The sequence below is a fragment of the Phyllobates terribilis genome, unplaced genomic scaffold (assembly GCF_046119375.1).
Source record: "Phyllobates terribilis strain yellow unplaced genomic scaffold, ASM4611937v1 Scaffold_11__3_contigs__length_659146591, whole genome shotgun sequence".
NCBI lineage: Eukaryota > Metazoa > Chordata > Amphibia > Anura > Dendrobatidae > Phyllobates > Phyllobates terribilis.
In genome coordinates this window covers 396,755,883-396,779,060 of record NW_027362771.1, presented here as the reverse complement: position 1 = coordinate 396,779,060, position 23,178 = coordinate 396,755,883, and the positions used below count along the sequence as shown (strand labels likewise).

General features: G+C 46.4%; 1 protein-coding gene across 1 annotated transcript in view; it reads right to left on the bottom strand.

Annotated features, from left to right (window-relative positions):
• Positions 1-7,200, bottom strand: part of SCG3 (secretogranin III) — a 109,580-nt gene extending 102,380 nt beyond the window's left edge. Inside the window, exons 1-5 of the mRNA XM_073653037.1 lie at positions 6,512-7,200; positions 6,048-6,100; positions 5,597-5,636; positions 5,300-5,506; positions 1,857-1,999 (exon numbers count right to left, since the gene is read on the bottom strand). Coding sequence (XP_073509138.1) covers positions 1,857-1,999; positions 5,300-5,506; positions 5,597-5,636; positions 6,048-6,100; positions 6,512-6,599 — 531 coding nt within the window. The 5' untranslated portion in view covers positions 6,600-7,200. The remainder of the gene's footprint in view (positions 1-1,856; positions 2,000-5,299; positions 5,507-5,596; positions 5,637-6,047; positions 6,101-6,511) is intronic.
• Positions 7,201-23,178: the final 15,978 nt, after the last annotated feature.

Below are 23,178 nucleotides of genomic sequence, written 5' to 3'. Positions count from 1 at the left end.
GACGTCATCAATAACGCTGCTGCCAATGTTGTCCCTTCCTGAGTATTAGTCACCCAGTTCGTGTCCTGCATATTTGGGTAAGCATTGGCTTTATCATCTCTCTTGTGCTGGTGGAATTGATTTATTAAGCCTGCTGGCGTCTAATTTCTTAATTTATTGCCTATAGAGCTCTTTAAGACGTGTTGAAGCTGGATCTGAATGTTTTTTTTGCTACTTATTATATCTATAGACTGTAATTTAAGCAGGATTTGTACTATTTTGTAAGTGATACATTGTTAACATCAATTTACCTTACTATTACTGTATATACTTATACAGCATTTTTATATATATATTTTTAGAACAACATATTCTTTTTTTTTTTTTGCTTACGATAACTCTAACAATAATTTCCAGTCTGCTATCACATGGCGAAGTAAATGAAGGAATCAATGAGATGATTTTCTTCTTCAACACTCAGTATCACTGGGGGTCCCAGTGGCTGACCCCTAGCAATCAGTAAGATATCCCTTGTCCTATGCATATGGGATAACTTTCTAGTAACTAAATACACTATATGGATAAAAGTACTGGGAAGCACATAATCATTGAAAACAGGTTTTTCATTCTGTCTCATTTCCACAGGAATATAAAATCCAGCCCTGTCGCCTTGCAGTCTGCCTTGTAAGACAATAGTGATATATACAGTAGCTTGTTCTTAAGAGCTCACTGAATTTCAGCATAATACTCTAATAAAATGCCACCATTGTAACACATCAGTTTGGGAAATTTATTCCCTCCAAAATATTCCATCATCTCCTGTGAGTGGTATCATTGAAAGGTGGAAGCATTGAGAACCACCAGGCAACTCAGCCACAAAGTGACAGACAGGGGTCTCCAGGAATTGCAGAGTTCAAACTTCTTGCATTAAAGGGAACCTGTCACCAGGTTTTCCCAATATTGTAAGCCCTCTTTTACAGCATTCTGGTATGCTGTATGTATGTCCCCAATTCCCTCTGCATTGCCCCAAAAAGTCATTTTATTATGCTCAAAGGTCTGGACCTATGGGCGTCTCTGGTCTTGATCCGACGCCTCCTCTCTTCTTACAATCATAGTCTTCCTTCCCCGCTTCAAAAGGATGATGTGTCCTACTTCATCCACATGGTGTCCCCCACTGTGCTCCAGCGTAGGTGCACGTCTCTCTGCCTTGTCGAGTGCAGAGCAAAGTACTGTAGTGAACATGCGCTGGGAAAGGCCTAAGAGCACAGATAACCCGTAGGTAAAGCCGGCGTATGCGCATTACAGTGCTTTGCTCTTCCATCGGCAGGGAAGAGAGAGGGGCGCCTGCTCAGGAGCTTGATGGAGGACACTGTGTGGATGACATAGGTCGCGTAATCCACATGAAGCTGGGAAGGAGGATAGAAACTGAAGGAAGAGAGGAGGCACCGGATCAAGACCAGAGACACCCATCAGACTGGATCGAGCTGTCTGAGTATAATAAAAGGTCTGTTTTGTGCCTTGCATAGGGGATTGGAGACATACTTACAGCATACTAAAATGCTGTAAAAGAGGGCTTAAAGGTGCTGGTCATACTTTATATTGGGAAAACTTGGTGACAGGTTCCCTTTAATGTCAGAACAAAAATTGTGCATCGGGAGCTTCATGAAATGGGGTTCAATAGCTGAGCAGCCACATGCAAACTTTACATCATGAAACACAAGGCCAAAATTGGTTACTGCCTCCAAGCCAAACATCCCTGACCAAGATAAAATGAATTTGGTTGACCCCTGAATAAATTACAAGGAAATATTCCAATATTTCTTGCAGGGAATAACGGGTTAATTGATAATCTGTAAGTATGAAAAATCATCACCTACCAGACCAAGGTTTAGGAGCTTGGAAACAATCTTGTCAAACACTCCTCTGTCATTCTCTTCATATATTCTCATAGCAATCTTCTGAACAATATCTTCTGCGGTGAGTGGAGTTCCATCTAATTGGTGAAGCCCATCAGGATCATCTAAAAGAATAAATAATTTCTGACCTACTTTCAGCCATCTAATTGGATGTCATTTCTGGAGAGCTGCACTTAATGTCTCCTTCATTGATGCTGAGTGCTTAAACTTAAAGCCCCCATTGACTCAATCAGGCATTCATTTCCATTCATAAAATAGTAACTTAAATAGTGAAAAATCTATGTGCTATTAAATTGGTTATTAAGGATAGTCATGAAAAGAAATCAGTCTACAGTATGATTTAAAATAAGAGAAGTTTTATTAGCTTATTCTATCTTTCCAACTAAAATTAATCCTATTTAACCCTTTAACGACATGTGCCATACATGTACGGCACGTGACGTGTCTCTCCCTTTTCCACGGGCTCCGGCGCTGAGCCCGCGTCTTTTCGGGGACATGACAGAAGAACTGATCAGCTGTCATGTGCCCCTAGCAGCCACGAGTGGAATCGCCATCCTCCTTGGCTGTTAACATGTTAAATGCAGCTATCAATCCCTGACAGTGGCATTTAACATGGCCGCGGCAGAAGAACGTCACTAGTCCCGCCCATTAGCGCCCGTGTCACATGACTGCGGGTCGCCGATGGGTTTGCATGACAACCCAGGGTCTGTCAGAGACTCCTGCCATTGCCAGGATGCTATGAGCGCCGCCCAGCAGTTGGTGCTCAGAGCCAGTGAGCATTTCTGCTACACATAGGCGATCTAATAATCGCCTGTGTGTAGCACAAGCAATCAGAACATCACAGCTTCTAGTCTCCCATGGAGACTATAGAAGCCAGTAAAAAAAAATGTTTTTAAAAAGATTTAAAAAATGAAAAAAAATATAAAAAAGTGTAAATCAACTCCCTTTCGCCCCATTCAAAATAAAATAATAATAAAAAAAATCAAATATACACATTTGGTATAGCCGCGTTCAGAATCGCCCGATCTATCAATATAAAAAAAGAGTCCGATTGGGAAACTGCGTAATGAGAAGAAAAATCAAAACGCCAGAATTTCATTTTTTGGTCGCTGTAACATTGCAATAAAAATGCAATAATGGGCGATCAAAACATTGTATCTACCCCAAAATGGTATCAGTAAAAATGTCAGCTCGGCGCTCAAAAAATCCTGAAAAATGGAGACGCTACGGGACTCGTAAAATGGTGCCATTTTTTTAACATATTTTGGATTTTTTTTTCACCACTTAAATAAAAAAGAACCTATACATATTTGATATCTACAAGCTTGTAATGACCTGGAGAATCATAATGGCAGGTCAGTTTTAGCATTTAGTGAACATGGTTAAAAACAACTGAAAAAACAATTGTGGAATTGCACTTTTTTTTGCAATTTCACTGCACTTGGAATTTTTTCCTGTTTTCCAGTACACGATATGGTAAAACCAATGGTGTCGTTCAAAACTACAACTTGTCCTGCAAAAAATAAGCCCTCACACAGCCATATTTACGGAAAAATAAAGGTGTGGCGCTGGGAAAAAGGGGAGCAAAAAGTGAAAGAGCAAAAATGGAAAATGGCCTGGAGGTGAAGGGGTTAAAAAGTGCATGTCTATGAAACTTTGGTCCAGAGTCATCATTTGCTGCTTTTTGTTTTGTTACTTTCCTTTTTTGTTTTGTGATATTAGTACTCGTTTTTGTTGCTAAATTGTTCAAAATGGCGCACAGGATTCATGAATTTGGCATTTGACAAGTCAAAAATTATCTTTTTCTCAGCCTTGAACTGTTTTTAATACTTTTTGGTGACAAAAGTCACATGTTCAGCAACATGATTTAAAAAATGCACCAAAAATACACCAGGAGGGACTGGAGTGGAGTTGTGCCAAATTTTGTGACTTTTAAATCTGTAATTGCCAAACTCGGCCCACAAAGCAGAAAAAAACAAACAAGCTAGCACATATAAAATACACTACAAAAAAGGCAAAATAGAATCATGATTGGGTTCAAACAACAAAAAAAGCGCAAAACAGATATAAATTATATGTCATTTACAGGAATGAATCCTTAATGGGAAATCCACCCAATAAGTGATCATATATTTTATGTGTATCGCTACTGTATTTAGTCTTTGAGTGTGGTGGTGACTTTTTTTTTTTTTTTTTTGGTGTTTGATATGGTAGTTTAAAGAAGATGGGCACAACTTTTTATTATGCCCCCAATGTATCCCACCCAGGGCCCATAAGTGTCTTTGTAATTACCTTCTGTTGCAGTTATGGCCTGTGAGCGGCGCTATTGCGGGCCGCTTACAGACATCACGTGACCCGCCACTGATGTCACATCAAGTGAGGCGTGACATCAGCGCTGGAGTCCCCGCGGTGGATGCTGGGTTGTGGGCCGGGTTGTGGGCCGGGTTTCCCCACCCGTCACACCCAGCATCCATCGCATGCTTTCCCGATGAATGAGGAGAGGGAAAGTGCGTGGTGGATGCCGGGTGTGATGCACGGGGTAACTCCGCCCACAACCCAGCATCCACCGTGGAACGCAGCACTGAGTCACGCCTGGCTGCAGCCGGAACCATGACGTGACATCAGCAGGTGTCAGAGCCGGCTGCAGCCAGTTATAACGCCTCTCACAGGCAGTAACTGTAACAGAATGTATTTACAAAAACCCTTATGGGCCCCGGGGGGATACATTGAGGGGATAATAAAAAGTAGTGGACAACTCCTTTCATTTTTATTATTACTACATAATAACAGTATTATTAAAAAAAGAGCTTGATCAGTTTCCAATTGTTTAGTGCAATAAACCCTTCGAGCATCACTGAGAGATTTCTTTTATCACTGGAACACTCTAAACACATTGCTAGTCTCACGAATGATGAGATTTCCAGTAACTGAAATATCAGAGCAGAGGCAAAGGGGATTAATCATTACCTTGAGCCACTTTATTCATAAAATCAATACCATTCTGAATCACAGCCTGCACTAATGTCGTCATCCCATCTGTGTCCTATGAGAAGATAATTTTTGTTGGCTTTCTCATGTACATGATACCTGATTCCACTAATGAAGTAGATGGATTAATCATAAACTACAGTGTTGAGCAAGGTTACCATATTTTAATAAAAAAAACAAAAACAAAACGTGATTTTGTGATGCTCTGTCATGAGATGTATATGCTATATGTCTGCCCACCCAGTTGTGTTGTGATCTGCAGCCGGTCAAGCGTTCTACTTTTATGTTGTGATGTCTGTTTTTTGAGAAATTTAAGTCCTAAACCAAATTCAAAAGATGTACAGCAATATATAACGTTTGGAAGAGTATTTTATCACTGGAAAGAATATGACATGGCTGTGATGATTATCAAATACCTTCATATTTATCATCCAATCCACTTTTAGTGGAATCAAAATACTCCACTGGCTTTAAGCTTTTTGTTGAGTCTGCCTCATCCGTGGAGGTCTTGTGGTCATTGCCTGTGGTCTTTGTCCCACCACTTCTTTTGACATTTTTTTCTTTCTCCGCTAATGACATCAAGAAGCTTAAGTCATCCACAAGGGAATCATTTTTTACTTTATCTACAGGATGGAAAAACAGGAAAAACTGTAGCTCTTACTGTTGCTTCTCACTGTTAGTAGCAATGAATGGCTGTAGTTAATATATTTTACCTTTACTTGCTCCTCTGCTTACTGTATCCGCTTCAGCAATCTAAGGAGAAATAATGAAAAACAGACAAACATTAGCACAGTCTCCAGAGTTCATAGCTCCATCCTCCAGAACACAGCTGCGTGTAGCTGACGCATTGCCAAATTATAATAGATCCAACTATCCAAAGTATTTATGCTCCTAAATACAAGTGTTTGTTTTCAAGAATATTGTTGTATCCGACAGTAGGGCAATAGTAATCTACTCTGTGCATCTGTTGCATTACATATTAGTCCATCTGTTTTAGAAACAATCTAGGTTGTATAATAATTATGGTAATTTGGCTAACAGTTACAGTATACATTATATATATATTATGACATTATTAATAAACACAATACATCTGTTTGCAAATGTTTTGTATAAATTCTCTGCACAAAATGCAGTAAACCATGCAAAAGTCTGGAAACTTGCCTGTTCTTCCAGTGGTCTCTCTACACTTAATTCTCTGTTATGCAGAGCCTTGTCTAGAAGGGATAAAGAGGCAAAAAATTACAATTAACTCATCACTGAGTTCATATATGTAAATTTAATATGCATAAATTCAGGAATAATTACTGAACATAAACTATAGAAGAAGAATCCTAAATACACAAACACACGTTTCTAAGGCTGCTTTCTACAGAAAAGTGCTTTATTCCTTTAAGAGATGATTCGTGAACATGGATTTAGTTGGATTACTTTAATCGTTGGATTACAGGGAACATGTCAGCTGCATTCTCCCCATATACATTCTGTCTTACATCTTTCTCGAAGGGCAATATATATTTCTAGCACACAGGATCTGGTTCATAGTTACTATTGAACATCTGGCCCATAAACACTATGTAAGCAATTCTAAATGATAGCAATAATTGCATATTTAGAAGTAGATTTACCTTGTCTACTTTCTGGTTTAGGAAATCCATGAACAAAACATATCACTCCGATAAGGGCACAGAAGGAAAGGACAGGCTTAAGAGCCATTTCCCACCAATACGAATATCCTTCTCCAATCCTGCTGTGTACTTGGATTCGGTTGCTGACTTATTCTTGTGCCAATAACCAGTGCATTGGTTTATAATTGATATCAGAGAGGGGGGAGAGGAGAAGGACAGGTTCTTCAAGGTAGAGGTGAAGATGCTGGAGCTGTCCTATGCAGAAGTGCTGAAACTGTTGTATCCAGAGCTGTCCACTAGCGTGGTTCTGAATCTGGATGGCACTGCCCTCCAACGTTGTGGTATTGAACCAAATGTTACTATAATGTCCTGGTGACAAGCCGTCCACTGCTGTGGTGCTGAATCTAGACAGTTCTTACCATATAAAAGCTGTCCACTGCTGTGGTGCTGAATCTAGACAGTACTGCCCAGATCAGAGCTGCCCACCGTTGTGGTGCTGAATCTAGGACTGTAGTGCCCAGAGGAGAGCTGCCAACCACTGTGGTGCTGAACCAGTACTAAAGAAGGGAGAGAACACAGGAGCTCACCCCCGCTGCTGAGCAGAGATGCTAGATGTGCAGTAGCTGTCTTCTATTGTCCCTCAGCAGATCGCATCATGCTATGAATGGGATGTGCTCTGCTATATCCCTGCAGCTTGTAGATCAGGAATCAGGGCTTCAGTGTGCGTCACCTGAATGACAGCAGTCTGGCACCACCAATGCTGCTATGCGGGACATTGCGCCCTTTACTACTGCTTGCGATGTAAAACCCCTTCTGATTGGAGCCCAGGGATCTGTGATTGGTTATTGAAGACACACCCTCGTACATGGTGGACTTGTCTGTTCCCTTTAAACATATGAGCGGTTCTCACATGTTGTGGCTGATGCCTGATAACATAAGTGCTATCCCCTCATTCTGTATCACTGCAGCTGTCATCTGATGGGCGGCTGATGTATTCCATCACTATAGTACGGGTGAGATCACAGCCATCTGTAGGAACAAAGCACCATCTCATCCGTGTCATGTACAGAAGCATGTCACTATGCAAGTCGCCCCCGTACTCCTAAACATCAACAATAAAACAGGAAGGAGTGTGTCACTGAATGCAAGATGTGACGAGATAAAACCAACCTTGTAAGGCTACATGTGTAGTGGTCATAGCCACCTCCAGTTACTGTCACATAAAATTCCTGGTGCCAGTGATAAAGGAGGGGAGATCTCCGTAATACGGTATCTGTGCACGTTTAGTCCACCAGTGTCTGGAAGGCATGTTGAGCTCAGCTATGCTGCTCATGAGAGCGCAGGGTCCTAATGTCCACCATTACCACTCCATTCTTAGTCTAATTTTACATATCATTTCATTAATGTGTTTCATTCGACATTAAACTTATTCATTATATTTTCAATTAAACACTTTATTAATAATATCTAAAGATTTAAAAAACGATAAGTATATGATAAACTATATGTCGGTTGCGAATAAATGTACTAATGAATTTACTCTGCATCTCAAATGTCATATCTACAGTGCCAAAGGTTTTCTTTCTGGATCTTATTGATATTCCTTCTATGCACTACATCTTCTAATTAGGAGTGCGAAACTTCTAACGCTTTACACAATGATAAACTGATATATATAAGTACTCGTATATACACTATTTGGACAAAACTTATCACAGCGAAGTACTGTTCATATAGTTAAGTGGCTTAGCAACGGTACAGGACATAAGATGAGGATAATAGGTTTAGTCTTTAGGATAGGGTTAATGGATAGAGACTGCAAGATGTCGGTGAGTGACACGAAAGAGTGAGACGGACCCGTCCCATCATGTGCGTAAGAAGGGCACGGTGGAAGAAAAAGAAACCACGCCCATTGCAGCAAGCCAAGGGAGAACGGGTGGAGACTCCCAGGAAACGGGCAGGTGAGCCAGAAGTGGCCTCCCCCAAGAATGGGCAGAGCAACGTAAGAGCACACCCACGGCAGAGTGGGCTGGGACCATTGTTGGTGAGGAGGTAAAGTGGCAAGAGAAGATGGAGTGCTACGGCTTACCTATTGAAAGTGACGGTCGGTGCTACAGCATTGTGCTCCACAGTGGGCCCGGAAAGGTCAAGTGGAAAGGGAAGATGACGCAGCTGGAGCAAGAGGTGCAGCCGGGTGAATTGTCATCAGTAGAGGCACCAACCAAGGTCCAGGGGAGGCCCAGGATCCAATGCCTGACCTCAAGACAAAGGTTCGCCCGCAGTCCCCAAAACCAGAACCTGATTCCAAGGCGGAGGCAGCAGTGTCAGCGTGGCCAAGGTCCTGCGACCAGGCAGGGCGACTGAAAGCTATGATGGCCGCCCTGGTGGTAAGTACACCTCAGCGTCCTGGAGAGGTATCAGCCTGGGAAACAGCCCTCATCCCCTGGCCACAGCAGTACATGGAAGAGACACCAGCCCTGGACCCCGCTAAGGCCAGATGGGTGGTGAAGGTCATTAAGGGTAAGAAGGAGTGGGAGAAATGGGTGAGGGCCCAACTCGAGCACCCAGGAGGTGGTGAAGTCATTGACCAGATGACCAGATGTCACATCCAATATTTCAGCCCTCAGCGGGAAGATCATGTCCAGCAATGACTCCTCCACGGGCAGTACCACAGCCTCAGGCCTGACAGAGGCAGCGAGTATTGCGGCTGCAGTGTGTGTTTTCCAGGGCCCCCACAGTATATGCTGTGTGTTGTCTTCCAGGTTCCAGAATAGTCGAGGATGACCATGTCCAAAGAGGGAATGTAAGAGTGATGGACTGTTCTGCTGCATTCCTACCCTTGAAGGCAATAATCACTTAATGTGTACAGTGCCATGCGGTTTTACGAGTAATGTAAATAGCGATGTGTTTCTCTTACAGTGGCATGTAAAAGTTTAAGCCCCTTGGTAAAAAATTACTGTTATTGTGAACAGTAAAGCTAGTTGAAGATGAAATGATCTCTATAAAAAAAGTTAAAGATGACACATTTCCTTTGTATTTTAGGCAAAAAAATATCTTGCAATTTTTTACATTTTAAAAATTACACAAAGGAAAATGGGCTGATGCAAAAGTTTGGGCACCCTTGGAGATTTGTGTGCTCAGAAAACTTTGACCAAGGTTTCAGACCTTAATTAGCCTGTTAGAGTGCGTGCACATGGTCAGTAAACACTGCGGATTGGACGCAGCACACTTGCGCTGCGTGCAATCTGCAGCGGCCAGATGTTACAGCATAGTGGATGGGATTTATACAAATCCCATGTCCACTATGCGTCTCCGTGCTCCTGCAGCTCACCCGCGGAGACGGTCATGTGGCGCGTCTTCACAGACCGCTGCCTGTTAATTTCTCTTGCGGAAACCCTAGTCTCCGCAAGAGAAATTATATCACTGTAATGTATAGGATGCGGTGAATCCGCATGGTTCATTGAACACATGCAGATTCACTTGCGTGCAGCGCTTTGGACGCAGCATAAAGTATGCTGCGTTCAAAGCGCAGCCAACACCGACCATCTGCACATACCCTAAAGGTTATGGCTTGTTCACTATCATTAGGAAAGGCCAGGTGATACAAATTTCCCAACTTTATAAAAACCCAGCCTCCTCTAACCTTGTGCTAAAAAACAGCAGCCATGGGTTCTTCTAAGCAGCTGCCTAGCACTCTGAAAATGAAAATGGTGGAGGCCCACAAAGCAAGAGTAGGCTGTAAGAAAATAGCAAAGCGTTTTCAAGATGCAACCTTATTGACGGCATCGCTCGTCACTGCAGGAACGTCCTCAGGCTACTGTCAGTGAGTTCCAGCTGGCGTGCTGAGCAGTTGCATACTCATGCAACCGCTCAACACACCAATCGGATGTAGCAGGTCTGGGGATCCTTGTTCGCCATCATCAGTATGGATTATCTGCGGACAGGTGAGGATTACTTTGTTTTTTTATTTTTATGTGGATCTTAAGAAATGTGTAAAAGAGGGTCATTGAGTGTTTTGTTCAAACAAAGGTCTTTGCTCTGTGTGAGTTTTTTTACTTGAACTAATGGCGTTAGTAATGGGGATGTCTTATTCACGCTTCTTCATTACTAACCCCTGGGCTTGATGTCAGCAAACATCAAACAGCTGACATCAACCCCAAAACCATTACCCCACTTGCCAATGCACCAGGGCCAGTGGGAAAAGCCGAGAATAAGCACCAGAATTTCTGGGGCAGCTGAGGGCTCATGTTATTAGTCAGGGAGGAGGCCAATATCCATGGTCCCTTCCCAGCTTATTAATATCAGCCTGCAGGTGTCTGTTTAGCCTTTGCTGGTTATTAAAACTAGGTGGGACACCACATAATTTTTGAGGGGATACCCCCTTTTTAATACCATTAAAGGCTAAGCAGACAGCTGTGAGCTGTTATTAATAAGCTGGGAAGATCCATGAATAGCGGCCCCTTCCCAGAGTAATAACACCAGCCAACTGCTTTCCCTCAGTGTTAATAAAATTAAATGAACCCCATCCCATTTTTTAAAAAATAAAATCCTAAATTTGTAAGGATGTAAAACCTCGCCAAAACGTAGACTAAACTATATATGAAAAGACAATATAAGGTCCTAAGTTCCTGGTCTAAGTCATCACTGCTCTAGCCCTACTTATGTATTTGAAGTCCCCCTTTCTCAAAATCTTTCTAATAAATTTAATTTCCCTAAGATTATTGTGAAAATCATATACAGTGGGTAAGGAAAGTATTCCGACCCCTTTAAATTTCTCACTCTTTGTTTCATTGCAGCCATTTGGTAAATTCTAAAAAGTTCATTTTTTTTCTCATTAAAGTACACTCTGCATCCCATCTTGACTGAAAAAAAACAGAAATGTAGAAATTTTTGCAAATTTATTAATAAAGAAAAACTGAACTATCACATAGTCATAAGTATTCAGACCCTTTGCTCAGTACTGAGTAAAAGCACCCTTTTGAGCTAGTACAGCCATGAGTCTTCTTGGCAATTGTAACGGGTCTGGGAGGTGGAACCTCAGAGCAACTATACAAAGGGGCAGTCCTTGTAAGGAAGCGGGTGGCTCCCAGGGAAGGCGGGCAGGTAGTCACGGCAAGTGACAGGGACAGTCTCTGGGTAGAAGGGCAGGTAGTCACGGCAAGTGACAGGGACAGTCTCTGGGTAGAAGGGCAGGAGATCACGGCAAGTGACGGGGACAGTCTCTTGACAGGCGGATGGTCACGGCAAGTGACAACAGGGTAAGAGTCTCTAGACAGGCAGGTGGTCACGGCAAGTGACAGCAGGGTAAGAGTCTCTAGACAGGCAGGTGGTCACGGCAAGTGACATCAGGGAAAGAGTCTCTAGATAGGCTAGCAGGCAGGTAGCAGGTGAGCGCTCCCAGGTGAGCGGGCAGGAGTCTCTGGACAGGCAGGTGGTCACGGCAAGTGACGGCAGAGCCTCTAGGTAGGCTAGCAGGCAGGTAGCAGGTGAGCGCTCCCAGGTGAGCGGGCAGGAGTCTCTGGACAGGCAGGTGGTCATGGCAAGTGACGGCAGAGCCTCCAGGTAGGCTAGCAGGCAGGTAGCAGGTGAGCGCTCCCAGGTGAGCGAGCAGGAGTCTCTGGACAGGCAGGTGGTCACGGCAAGAGATGGCAGAGCCTCCAGGTAGGCTAGCAGGCAGGTAGCAGGTGAGCGCTCCCAGGTGAGCAGGCGGGCAGATCCATAGACAGACTGACAGGTGTTGGAAGGCAGACTGTCGGACCGCAGGAATGCAAGCAGATAGACAGGAATCAGGTAGGTATCAAGCAGAGATCTGGCAGGTCACTGGCAGGTATCTGGTAACGGGACCTGAGGGCTGAAGCAGAGTTGATAGGCTTTGCAACAACATTGCTCGGGCACCTCCATTTTGGAGGAGGTGCCTTATATATGGTGAGGTCCTCCGGCCATTGGCCAGGGACTCCTTAGGACGGCGCGCGCGGCCCCTTTAAGAGAGGGGGAGCGCGCGCGCCCTAAGCACAGAGGCTGGGAAGCAGCGCGCGCTGCCAGCAGAGCGGGAGGAAGACGCCGGGCACGGAGCGGAGAGGTGAGGGGAACGGCGTCCCTGCCTAGCAGGAGGCAGGGACGCCGACGCTACAGTACCCCCCCCTTTAGGCCCCCCCTTTTTTAGGCCAGACAGAAATTTATCAAGGATGAGCGGGGCATGGATGTTCTCCCGGGGCTCCCATGTTCTCTCCTCAGGACCAAACCCCTTCCAATCCACTAGAAAAAGGTCCTTCCTCTTACCCTTTTGGTGGCCAGAATGTTCTCTACCTCAAACTCGTTTTCAGCGGAAACCGGAGAAGGAGGCGTACCTGTAGACTTGGAAAAAGAGTTAAGTATCACGGGTTTGAGTAGAGATACATGGAAGGAGTTAGGAATCCGCAAATTGGCCGGGAGTTTCAATTTATAGGCCACCGGGTTGATTTGTTTGATAACTTCCAGTGGGCCGATGAACCGAGGCCCTAACTTGTTGGAAGGAATCTTGAGCCGGACATATTTGGACGAGAGCCAGACCTTATCTCCAGGACGGAATTGTGGTGGATCCAGACATCTCTTGTCAGCCTGTTTTTTCATCCGCTCGGATGACTGAAGAAGTGCGGATCTGGTACTTTCCCAAATGGAGGAAAAATCGTTAACAAGAGATTCCGCAGCCGGATTGTCCACCGAGGCGGAGACGGGAAACGGGATCCGAGGATGCTGACTGAAGACTACAAAAAACGGGGATTTGGAGGAAGATTCGCTCTCGTGATTATTCTAAGAAACTTCGGCCCACGGTAAAAGATCCACCCAGTCGGAATGGTGAGCATTAACAAAGTGCCGGAGGTAACTGGTTAAAATTTGGTTGATCCGTTCTACTTGGCCATTGGACTGTGGGTGATAAGCAGAAGAAAAGTCCAAGGTGACCCCTAGCAGTTTACACATGGCTCGCCAAAAACGAGAGGTGAACTGAACCCCTCGGTCGGATACGATGTGGAGAGGAAGACCATGAAGACGGAAGACATGATGGATAAAGTCTTTAGCTAACTCTGATGCAGACGGGAGACCCGGCAGGGGAATAAAGTGAGCCATTTTGGAAAAGCGGTCAGCGACCACCCATATGACCGTACAACCGGCAGAGACAGGGAGGTCCGTTATAAAGTCCATAGCTGTATGCTGCCACGGGGCAGCAGGTACAGGAAGAGGAAGGAGACGGCCGGCTGGCAGATGTCTTGGAACCTTGTTGCGGGCGCAGGACACACAGGCTGAAACAAAGTCTATTATGTCCTTGTGCAGGGTAGGCCACCAGTAATGCCGGGTAATAAGCTGGAGGGTCTTTTTCTGACCAGCTAGCTTGGACGAGTGTCCCCAGTGTAGAACCTTCTCACGATCAGGAACAGTTACGAATGTCTTACCGGGTGGAAGACGATTTAGATTCACGGGGGCCACCTGCATTACTTTGGCGGGGTCGATAATGTGTTTAGGCTCCTCCTCAAGATCAGAGACCAAAAAGGATCGGGATAAGGCATCAGCTTTGATGTTTTTGTCAGCCGGGCGAAAATGAAGAATGAAATTAAAGCGGGCGAAGAACAAGGAGCAGCGGGCCTGGCGCGGGTTAAGTCTCTGGGCACTCTGGAGGTAAGCCAAGTTCTTGTGGTCCGTGTAAATTATTACCAGGTGAAGAGCCCCCTCGAACAGGTAACGCCACTCCTCCAGTGCCAGCTTAATGGCCAACAATTCTCGGTCTCCTATAGAATAATTGCGCTCAGAAGAGGAGAAGAGTTTGGAGTAGAAGCCGCAAGTTACCATTCTTCCGGAAGACGACTTTTAGGTAAGTACTGCTCCGGCTCCGGAGGAGGAAGCGTCGACTTCTAGAAAGAATTGTTTGTTGCCGTCCGGATGATGCAGCACAGGGGCGGAGGAAAAAGCTCGTTTTAAGGAAAGGAAGGCCTCCTCTGCTTCGGGCGGCCATTCTCTGGGATTAGCGCCCTTACGGGTGAGCGCCGAGATAGGGGCAGTCCGGGAAGAGAAGTGCGGAATGAAGAGGCGGTAGTAGTTGGCGAAGCCCAGGAACCGCTGAATAGCCTTCAACCCCTCTGGTCGGGGCCACTTCTGGATGGCAGACAATTTCTCAGGGTCCATTTGTAGGCCGGTCTGAGAGATTATGTAGCCCAGAAACGGAAGCGAGGTCTGCTCAAAGAGGCACTTCTCATATTTAGCGTAGAGGTGGTTCTGCCTGAGCCTGAGCAGGACCTGACGAACGTCCCTCCGGTGAGTGAGAAGATCCGGAGAGAAGACCAAGATGTCGTCCAGGTACACCACCATGCAGGAGTAGAGAAGGTCACGGAAGATGTCATTGACCAACTCTTGAAAGACGGCGGGAGCATTACAGAGACCGAAGGGCATTACAAGGTATTCATAGTGGCCGTCCCGGGTGTTGAATGCCGTCTTCCATTCATCCCCCTGACGGATACGGACCAGATTATACGCCCCATGGCGGTCCAGTTTGGTGAAGATTCTAGCCCCCCTCAGAGGGTCAAATAATTCAGGAATGAGCGGAAGGGGGTATTTATTCTTCACTGTGATCTGGTTAAGGCCTCTATAGTCTATACAGGGACGGAGTGAGCCGTCCTTCTTTTTGACGAAGAAGAAGCCTGCTCCCGCCGGGGAGGTAGATTTCCGGATAAATCCCCGGGCCAGATTCTCCTCAATATATTCAGACATGGACCGGGTCTCAGCAGCGGACAAAGGGTAAATACGCCCACGGGGAGGAGTAGCGCCGGGCATCAGGTCAATTAGGCAGTCGTATGGTCTATGAGGGGGTAATGTCTCTGCTTCTCTTTTATTAAAGACGTCCACAAAAGACCAATAGGGAACCGGTAGGCTGGGTAGATTGGCTGGGGTAGGAGAAGGACGAGCAGGATGAACGGGAACTAAACAAGTCTTATGGCAGTCCTGTCCCCAGCGAAGAACTTCTCCGGTCTGCCAATCAAGCACGGGTGCGTGTCTCTGGAGCCAAGGTAGGCCAAGCAAGAGGGCGTGAGAGAGTCCAGGCAGAACATGGAAGAAGAGGCTCTCAGAGTGCAGCATTCCCAACTGCAGAGTTATGGATTCGGTGATGAGTTGAATGGGATGAGGTAAGAGGCCCCCATCCACGGCGGCGACAGATAAGGGTACAGCCAGAGGTTTGGTGGGAATGCGGTATTTCTCTACCAGGGACTGAGAAATGAGATTACCGGCAGCTCCAGAGTCAAGTTGAGCCAGTTCAAAATAACGGTTCTCCCCGCAGATGATAGAGACCGACAGCATTAGAGATGGAGAGGGTTTATTTCTGTCTAGGGCGACCTCTCTGAGCGATCCTAGACACAGGTGTTTCCCGACCTCTCCGGACAGGAACGGATCCGGTGCTCCTTACTGCCACAGTAGAAGCAGCTCCCCTCGGCACGGCGTAATTCTTGACGGGTCTTGACCATCTTGGTCTGGTCGACCTGCATAGGCTCGGGTGAGTGCGCCGGGGGAGTAACGGAGGTCTCTGGAAGGTAGGGTCAAGGCGTGGAAACCTCCCCTCACGGGTGACCTCTTTGGTGCGCTCCTGGAACCGGATGTCAATCCGGGTGGCAAGTGTAATTAAGTCGTCGAGAGTGGTAGGAATGTACCGACGGGCGAGTTCATCTTTAATACGGCCGGACAGACCCTCCCAGAAGACGGACACCAGGGCGTCGTTATCCCAGGCAAGCTCCGAAGCAAGGGTACAGAACCGTATGGCATATTGGCCCACGGTGAGACTTCCTTGGCGGAGGCGTAGCAGAGATGAGGCGGATGAGGTCCTCCGTCCTGGTTCGTCGAAGACCTTCTGGAAAGCCGAGAGAAAGGCTGGCAGGTTGGACACCAGGGGGTCTCCTCTCTCCCATAGAGGATTTAGCCAAGCCAGCGCCTCCCCCGTGAGATGGGACATGATGAAGGCTTTGGCGCAGTCGGTGGAAAACTGGTGTGCCAACAGTTAGAAGTGCAGAGTGCACAGGTTAATGAAGCCCTGTGCCTGACCGGGATCTCCGCCAAAACGAGGCGGGGCGGTGAGGCGGGGACCGGGAAGAGATGCCATGGAATTGATGGGCAGCGACGCTGCCGGGTTAGGAGTCGTGCGACTGGAAGCAGGTCCCGAAGAGGTAGTCAGTGTGTCCAGGCGGGAGTTAACACTACGCAGGTGGCTCAGGATGGACTCCTGTTGGGACCTCTGATGGGAAAGTTCATGACATAGGTCCGAGAGCGAGGGAGCTTGGGTGCCACCGGGTTCCATGGCCCGAGCAAACTGTAACGGGTCTGGGAGGTGGAACCTCAGAGCAACTATACAAAGGGGCAGTCCTTGTAAGGAAGCGGGTGGCTCCCAGGGCAGGCGGGCAGGTAGTCACGGCAAGTGACAGGGACAGTCTCTGGGTAGAAAGGCAGGTAGTCACGGCAAGTGACAGGGACAGTCTCTGGGTAGAAGGGCAGGAGATCACAGCAAGTGACGGGGACAGTCTCTTGACAGGCGGATGGTCACGGCAAGTGACAGCAGGGTAAGAGTCTCTAGACAGGCAGGTGGTCACGGCAAGTGACAGCAGGGTAAGAGTCTCTAGACAGGCAGGTGGTCACGGCAAGTGACAGCAGGGAAAGAGTCTCTAGATAGGCTAGCAGGCAGGTAGCAGGTGAGCGCTCCCAGGTGAGCGGGCAGGAGTCTCTGGACAGGCAGGTGGTCACGGCAAGAGACGGCAGAGCCTCCAGGTAGGCTAGCAGGCAGGTAGCAGGTGAGCGCTCCCAGGTGAGCGGGCGGGCAGATCCATAGACAGACTGACAGGTGTTGGAAGGCAGACTGTCGGACCGCAGGAATGCAAGCAGATAGACAGGAATCAGGTAGGTATCAAGCAGAGATCTGGCAGGTCACTGGCAGGTATCTGGTAACGGGACCTGAGGGCTGAAGCAGAGTTGATAGGCTTTGCAACAACATTGCTCGGGCACCTCCATTTTGGAGGAGGTGCCTTATATATGGTGAGGTCCTCCGGCCATTGGCCGGGGACTCCTTAGGACGGCGCGCGCGGCCCCTTTAAGAGAGGGGGAGCGCGCGCGCGCCCTAAGCACAGAGGCTGGGAAGCAGCGCACGCTGCCAGCAGAGCGGGAGGAAGACGCCGGGCACGGAGCGGAGAGGTGAGGGGAACGGCGTCCCTGCCTAGCAGGAGGCAGGGACGCCGACGCTACAGAAATGATGCAACAAGTTTTTCACACCTGGATTTGGGGATCCTCTGCCATTCTTCCTTGCTGATCCTCTCCAGTTCTATCAGGATGGATGCTGAACGTTGGTGGACAGCCATTTCAAGGTCACTCCAGAGATGCTCAATTGGGTGTAGGTCAGGGCTCTGGCTGGGCCAGTCAAGAATGGTCACAGAGTTGTTCTGAAGCCACTCCTTTGTTATTTTAGCTGTGTGCTTAGGGTCATTGTCTTATTGGAAGGTGAACATTCGGCCAAGTCGGAGGTCCAGAGCACTCTGGAAGAGATTTTCATCCAGGATATCTCTGTACTTGGCCGCATTCATGTTTCCTTCAATTGCAACCATCGTCTTTCCCTACAGCTGAAAAACACCCCCATAGCATGATGCTGCCACCACCATGTTTCACTGTTGGGATTGTATTGGGCAGGTGATGAGCAGTGCCTGGTTTTCTCTACACATACCGCTTAGAATGATCACCAAAAAGTTCTATCTTCGTCTCATCAGACCAGAGAATCTTATTTTTCTCATAGTCTGGGAGTCCTTCATGTGTTTTTGAGCAAACTATGCGGGCTTTTACATGTCTTGCACTGAGGAGAGGCTTCTGTCGGTCCACTCTGCCATAAAAGCCCGATTGGTGGAGGGCTGCAGTGATAGTTGACTTTGTGGAACTTTCTCCCATCTCCCTACTGCATCTCTGGAGCTCAGCCACAGTGATCTTTGGGTTCTTCTTTACCTCTCTTACCAAGGCTTTTCTCCCACGATTGTTCAGTTTGGCTGGACAGCCAGGTCTAGGAAGACTTCTGGTGGTCCCAAACTTCTTCCATTTAAGGATTATGGAGCCCACTGTGCTCTTAGGAACCTTGAGTAATGCAGAACTTCTTTTGTAACCTTGGCCAGATCTGTGCCTTGCCACAATTCTGTCTTTGAGCTCCTTGGGTGGTTCCTTTGAGCTTATGATTCTCATTTGGTCTGACATGCACTGTGAGCTGTGAGGTCTTATATAGACAGGTGTGTGCCTTTCCAAATCAAGTCCTACCAGTTTAATTAAACACAGCTGGACTCCAATGAAAGAGTAGAACCATCTCAAGGAGGATCACAAGGAAATGGACAGCATGTGACTTAAATATGAGTGTATGAGCAAAGGGTCTGAATACTTATGACCATCTGATATTTCAGTTTTTCTTTTTTAATACGTTTGCAAAAATTTCTACATTTCTGTTTATTTCAGTCAAGATGGGGTGCAGAGTGCACTTTAGTGAGAAAAAAAATGAACTTTTTAGAATTTACCAAATGACTGCAATGAAACAAAGAGTGAAAAATTTAAAGGGGTCTGAATACTTTCCATACCCACGGTATCCTTGAAGATTACATTTATCTACCTTTTTGTATAAGGTGGCAAAGAATAAAACAAGCAGATAGGAAAAAACAAACTTAATTTATTAAAAAAAAATGATCAAAAAGAAATATTTCTGTCATGCGCCAAAACATGCTAAATAAAACAAATAAACATTACAAATTATAATAAGGTGCAGAAGTGTAATCAGGGCCAGGACTGGGTGTTGAAAAATGTGGGGGGGATCAGCAACATGAGTAAGTGAGGGAAGTGGAATAAAGGGTAGAAATACACCATGGTCCGGAGGGTTTGGTAGGTATGGCTGGTCCATGGAACTATATTTGCTGCCAACTATATCCTAATTTGGAAGGCAGCTCACAGCAGGTTCAAGATGATATAAGTATGGCAAATACAAACGGTATATTAGGATTGTCTGAATATGTGTTATTTTGTAGGTGAGGTTTAACACAAATAACTATTGAAGCCAGAACATTACGTGTCTAATTTTTTTCCAAAGCATATCGCCACCAAAAGCGAAAATTTGGCAAGCCAGAATAATCACAAAAAAACAAAACAAAGAAAAGTCACCATCATACTAGCAGTCAAGGGCGGGCCGGTCCGGGCCGGGCTGGGGTGCAGAGGGACAAATGCCCCCCCCCCAGACCAGTTCCCAAGCAGCTGCTCAGGGCTGCCAGGGGACTGCAATGTAGCTTTAAATATGTTCAGCTGCCGACCCGGCCACATCACAGAGATGCAGATAAACCCCCTGCACGCGGTGTGGCTGAGTCTGCTGAAGTGACGTCACGCAGTGCGCCTTGAACTGATTCAGTCAGCCGGACAGGAGCCTGTGGATCGGAGACCTCAGTGGTCTCAGTCAGTATGAGGTCAGGAGCTCTGCAGTGAGAAGGCCGCAGGACTCTGCTCACCTTCTCATAAATTCACCCAAGATTCCATATTGTCCGATCGGGAGCCTGCTGATGCGGCTCTGTGTGAGTCAGGGGCGGGCTGGGCCGGGGGTCAGAGGGGCAGATGCCCCCCAGGCCAGTTCCCAAGCAGCTGCTCAGGGCTGCCAGGGGACAGCAATGTACCTTTAAATATGTTCAGCTGCTGGCCCGGCCACATCACAGAGATGCAGATAAACCCCCTGCACGCTGTGAGGCTCAGTCTGCTGACGTGACGTCACACAGCGCACCAGGAACTGATTCAGTTTGCCGCAGAGGAGCCTGTGGATCGGAGACCTCAGTGGTCTCAGTCAGTATGAGGTCAGGGGCTCTGCAGTGAGGGGGAAGCAGGACTGTGCTCACCTTCTCATAAATTCTTCCAGGATTCTATATTGTCCAATCAGAGGGCCAGCTGCTGGGGCTCCCTGTGAGTTATTGCAGGAGTCTGTACTTTCATGCAGATTAGGGTCCTCCTGTCAGTGCAAAAAGTTCAGTCTGGTGCAATAAATCACACTTAGTCCCAGCAGAGACCACAGACATCACAATACAAGACCCTGCACCGACTGATTACAGCTGAACCTACAGCACGTCATATTCTACTATATGGCCCCATATATAATATGTGAGGTCCTGTAGGCAGGTCCAGGTGTGTTCAGTACAGTGTATATCCCTGTACATAATATACCACATCTAGTATACAGATTAGCCTATCATCTACTGTGATACACACATCAGATGTTTTAAAAAAATACACATTACTATACAACATCAGATGTCTATAGTTACAGAATATTATATACTAGTCATGTATTCTAATATATATTGTATGCATGTGGTATACTGTGTGAACAGATGTTATGTACAGGTAATGTGTGTATAGTATATCTGAACTCTACCCATGTCTGGTATATATAATACTGTAACTACAAAGTTCAGGCCGCGGACTGAGACAGCCGAAGGGCTGAAAACTGTGGTGCACGGGCCACACCATACTCTCCCCTATCCCAATATCACTGCTATCTGCAGTGTGGTGAATACATTGGTGGAAGACGGAGCCACTGGCTCCTACTTCCACAGATCAGCTTGTGCGACTGACACAGAAAACATGATGACATCACATCTGCTGTGTGGAGAGTCAGTGCACCGGAGAAAAGAACAGACCGTGGGGGAACGAGAGCGAGGTGAGTATGTCTGATTTTTTTTTTTTTCGTATGTGCATGGAATGTGTGCCTGCATATAGGGGGCTATGTGAGGACTCATACTGTATATAGGAGGCTATGTGAGGGCTCATATAGTATATAGGAGGCTATATGAGGGCTCATATAGTATATAGGAGGCTATGTGAGGGCTCATAGTATATAGGAGGCTATGTGGGGGCTCATATAGTATATAGAAGGCTATGTGAGGGCTCACATTGTATATTGGAGGCTATGTGGGGCCTCACACTGTATATAGAAGGCTATGAGGGAATCATACTGTATATAGGAGGCTATTTGAGGGCTCATATTGTATATAGAGAGACTATGTGGGGGCTCACACTGTATATAGGAAGCTATGCGGATCTCATAATGTATATAATAGGCCACATGGGGTCTGACAATATATAGAGAGGCTATGTGGGGACTTACATTGTATAAAGGAGGCTATGTGGGACTCATACTGTACATAGGAGGCTATGTGGCGGCTAATAATATGTATACAGTAGAAGGCTATGTGGGGGCTCATACTGTATAAAGGAGGCTATGTGAGGACTCATACTGTACATAGGGGGCTCATACTATATATAGGAGGCTATATGCGGGCTCATACCGTACAAAGGAGGCTATGTGGCGGCTCATGATATGTATAGGAGGCTATGTGGGGGCTCATACAGTATATAGGGGGCTATGTGGTGGCTAATACTGTATATAGGATGGAATATGGGGGCTCACACTGTATATAAGGGCTACGTGGTGGCTTACACTGTATATAGGGGCTATGTGGGGTGTATACTGTATGTAGGAATAATGTCTGTAATATGCTGTGGAATTAATAGCACTATATACTGTACTTTTCAGATTATAGTACGCACTTTTTTCCTTCAAAATTTTTTGGGAAAATGGGGGTACATCTTATAATCTGATTGTATCTTACCGGGGGATTTGGGAGCGGCATTTTAAGGTCGCTGCTGCAGGAAGCTGGTGACGGCAAGAGGCGATGCTGCGGGCCCCAGGCTGGGAAGGTGCGTGTCTGGCTGTGCGACGGGCTCTGTGCTTTCACAAAATGTCAGAGGAGCCCCCGCACTTTCCATGGTTTTCAATGCGGTGAACTTGGGGAAAAAAGGCCACCAGAGGCGGCACATGTGCGGATTGAGATTGTGACACCGAGAGCTTGTCTCCCGAGGTCTCAACCTAAGCATGTGCCGCCTCTGGTGGCCATTTTCCCTAAGTCTGCAGCATTGAAAACCACGGGAAGTATGGGGGATCCGCCGGCATATTGTGAAAGCACGGAGCCCGGCTCATCGCTGAACATCCCCCTCCCAGCCTGGGGTCCACAGCATCACCCCACTCCTGCCGCTGCCAGCTTCCTGGAACAGCGACCCTGCTCCACCACAGCAGCCCCCTTCCCTGGGTAATCTATCGTAAAAGCGGACTATAAGAAGCACCACCATTTTCTAAAAAAAAAAATTTTTTTCCTATTTTTCTCAACAAAATTTGGGGTGCGTCTTATGATACGGTGCATCTTATAATCTGCAAAATATGGTAAGTTAGTAAAATAAATAAATAGGGAGCTGTGTGGGGGCTCATACTGTATACAGGGGGCTATGTGTGTGCTCATATGGTATATAGGGGGGCTGTGTGTGGGCTCATACGGTATATAGGGGGATGTTGGCATACTTAATTCTGCTCAATATTAAGTGAAATAAATATTATTTTATATTAATTGTAGTTAATATTAATATTGAGCAGAACTAATTTCAGCCTATTGGTTCAGGCCCCCACAACAGTTACGTTCTCTCATGTGGCCCCTCTGGAAAATTAATTGCCCACCCCTGATATATACCATCATTTATTATCCAGTATATACCATCTGATGTCTGTATAACAGTATGTCATATATACCATCACATATTATCCTGTATACTGGATGTAATATACT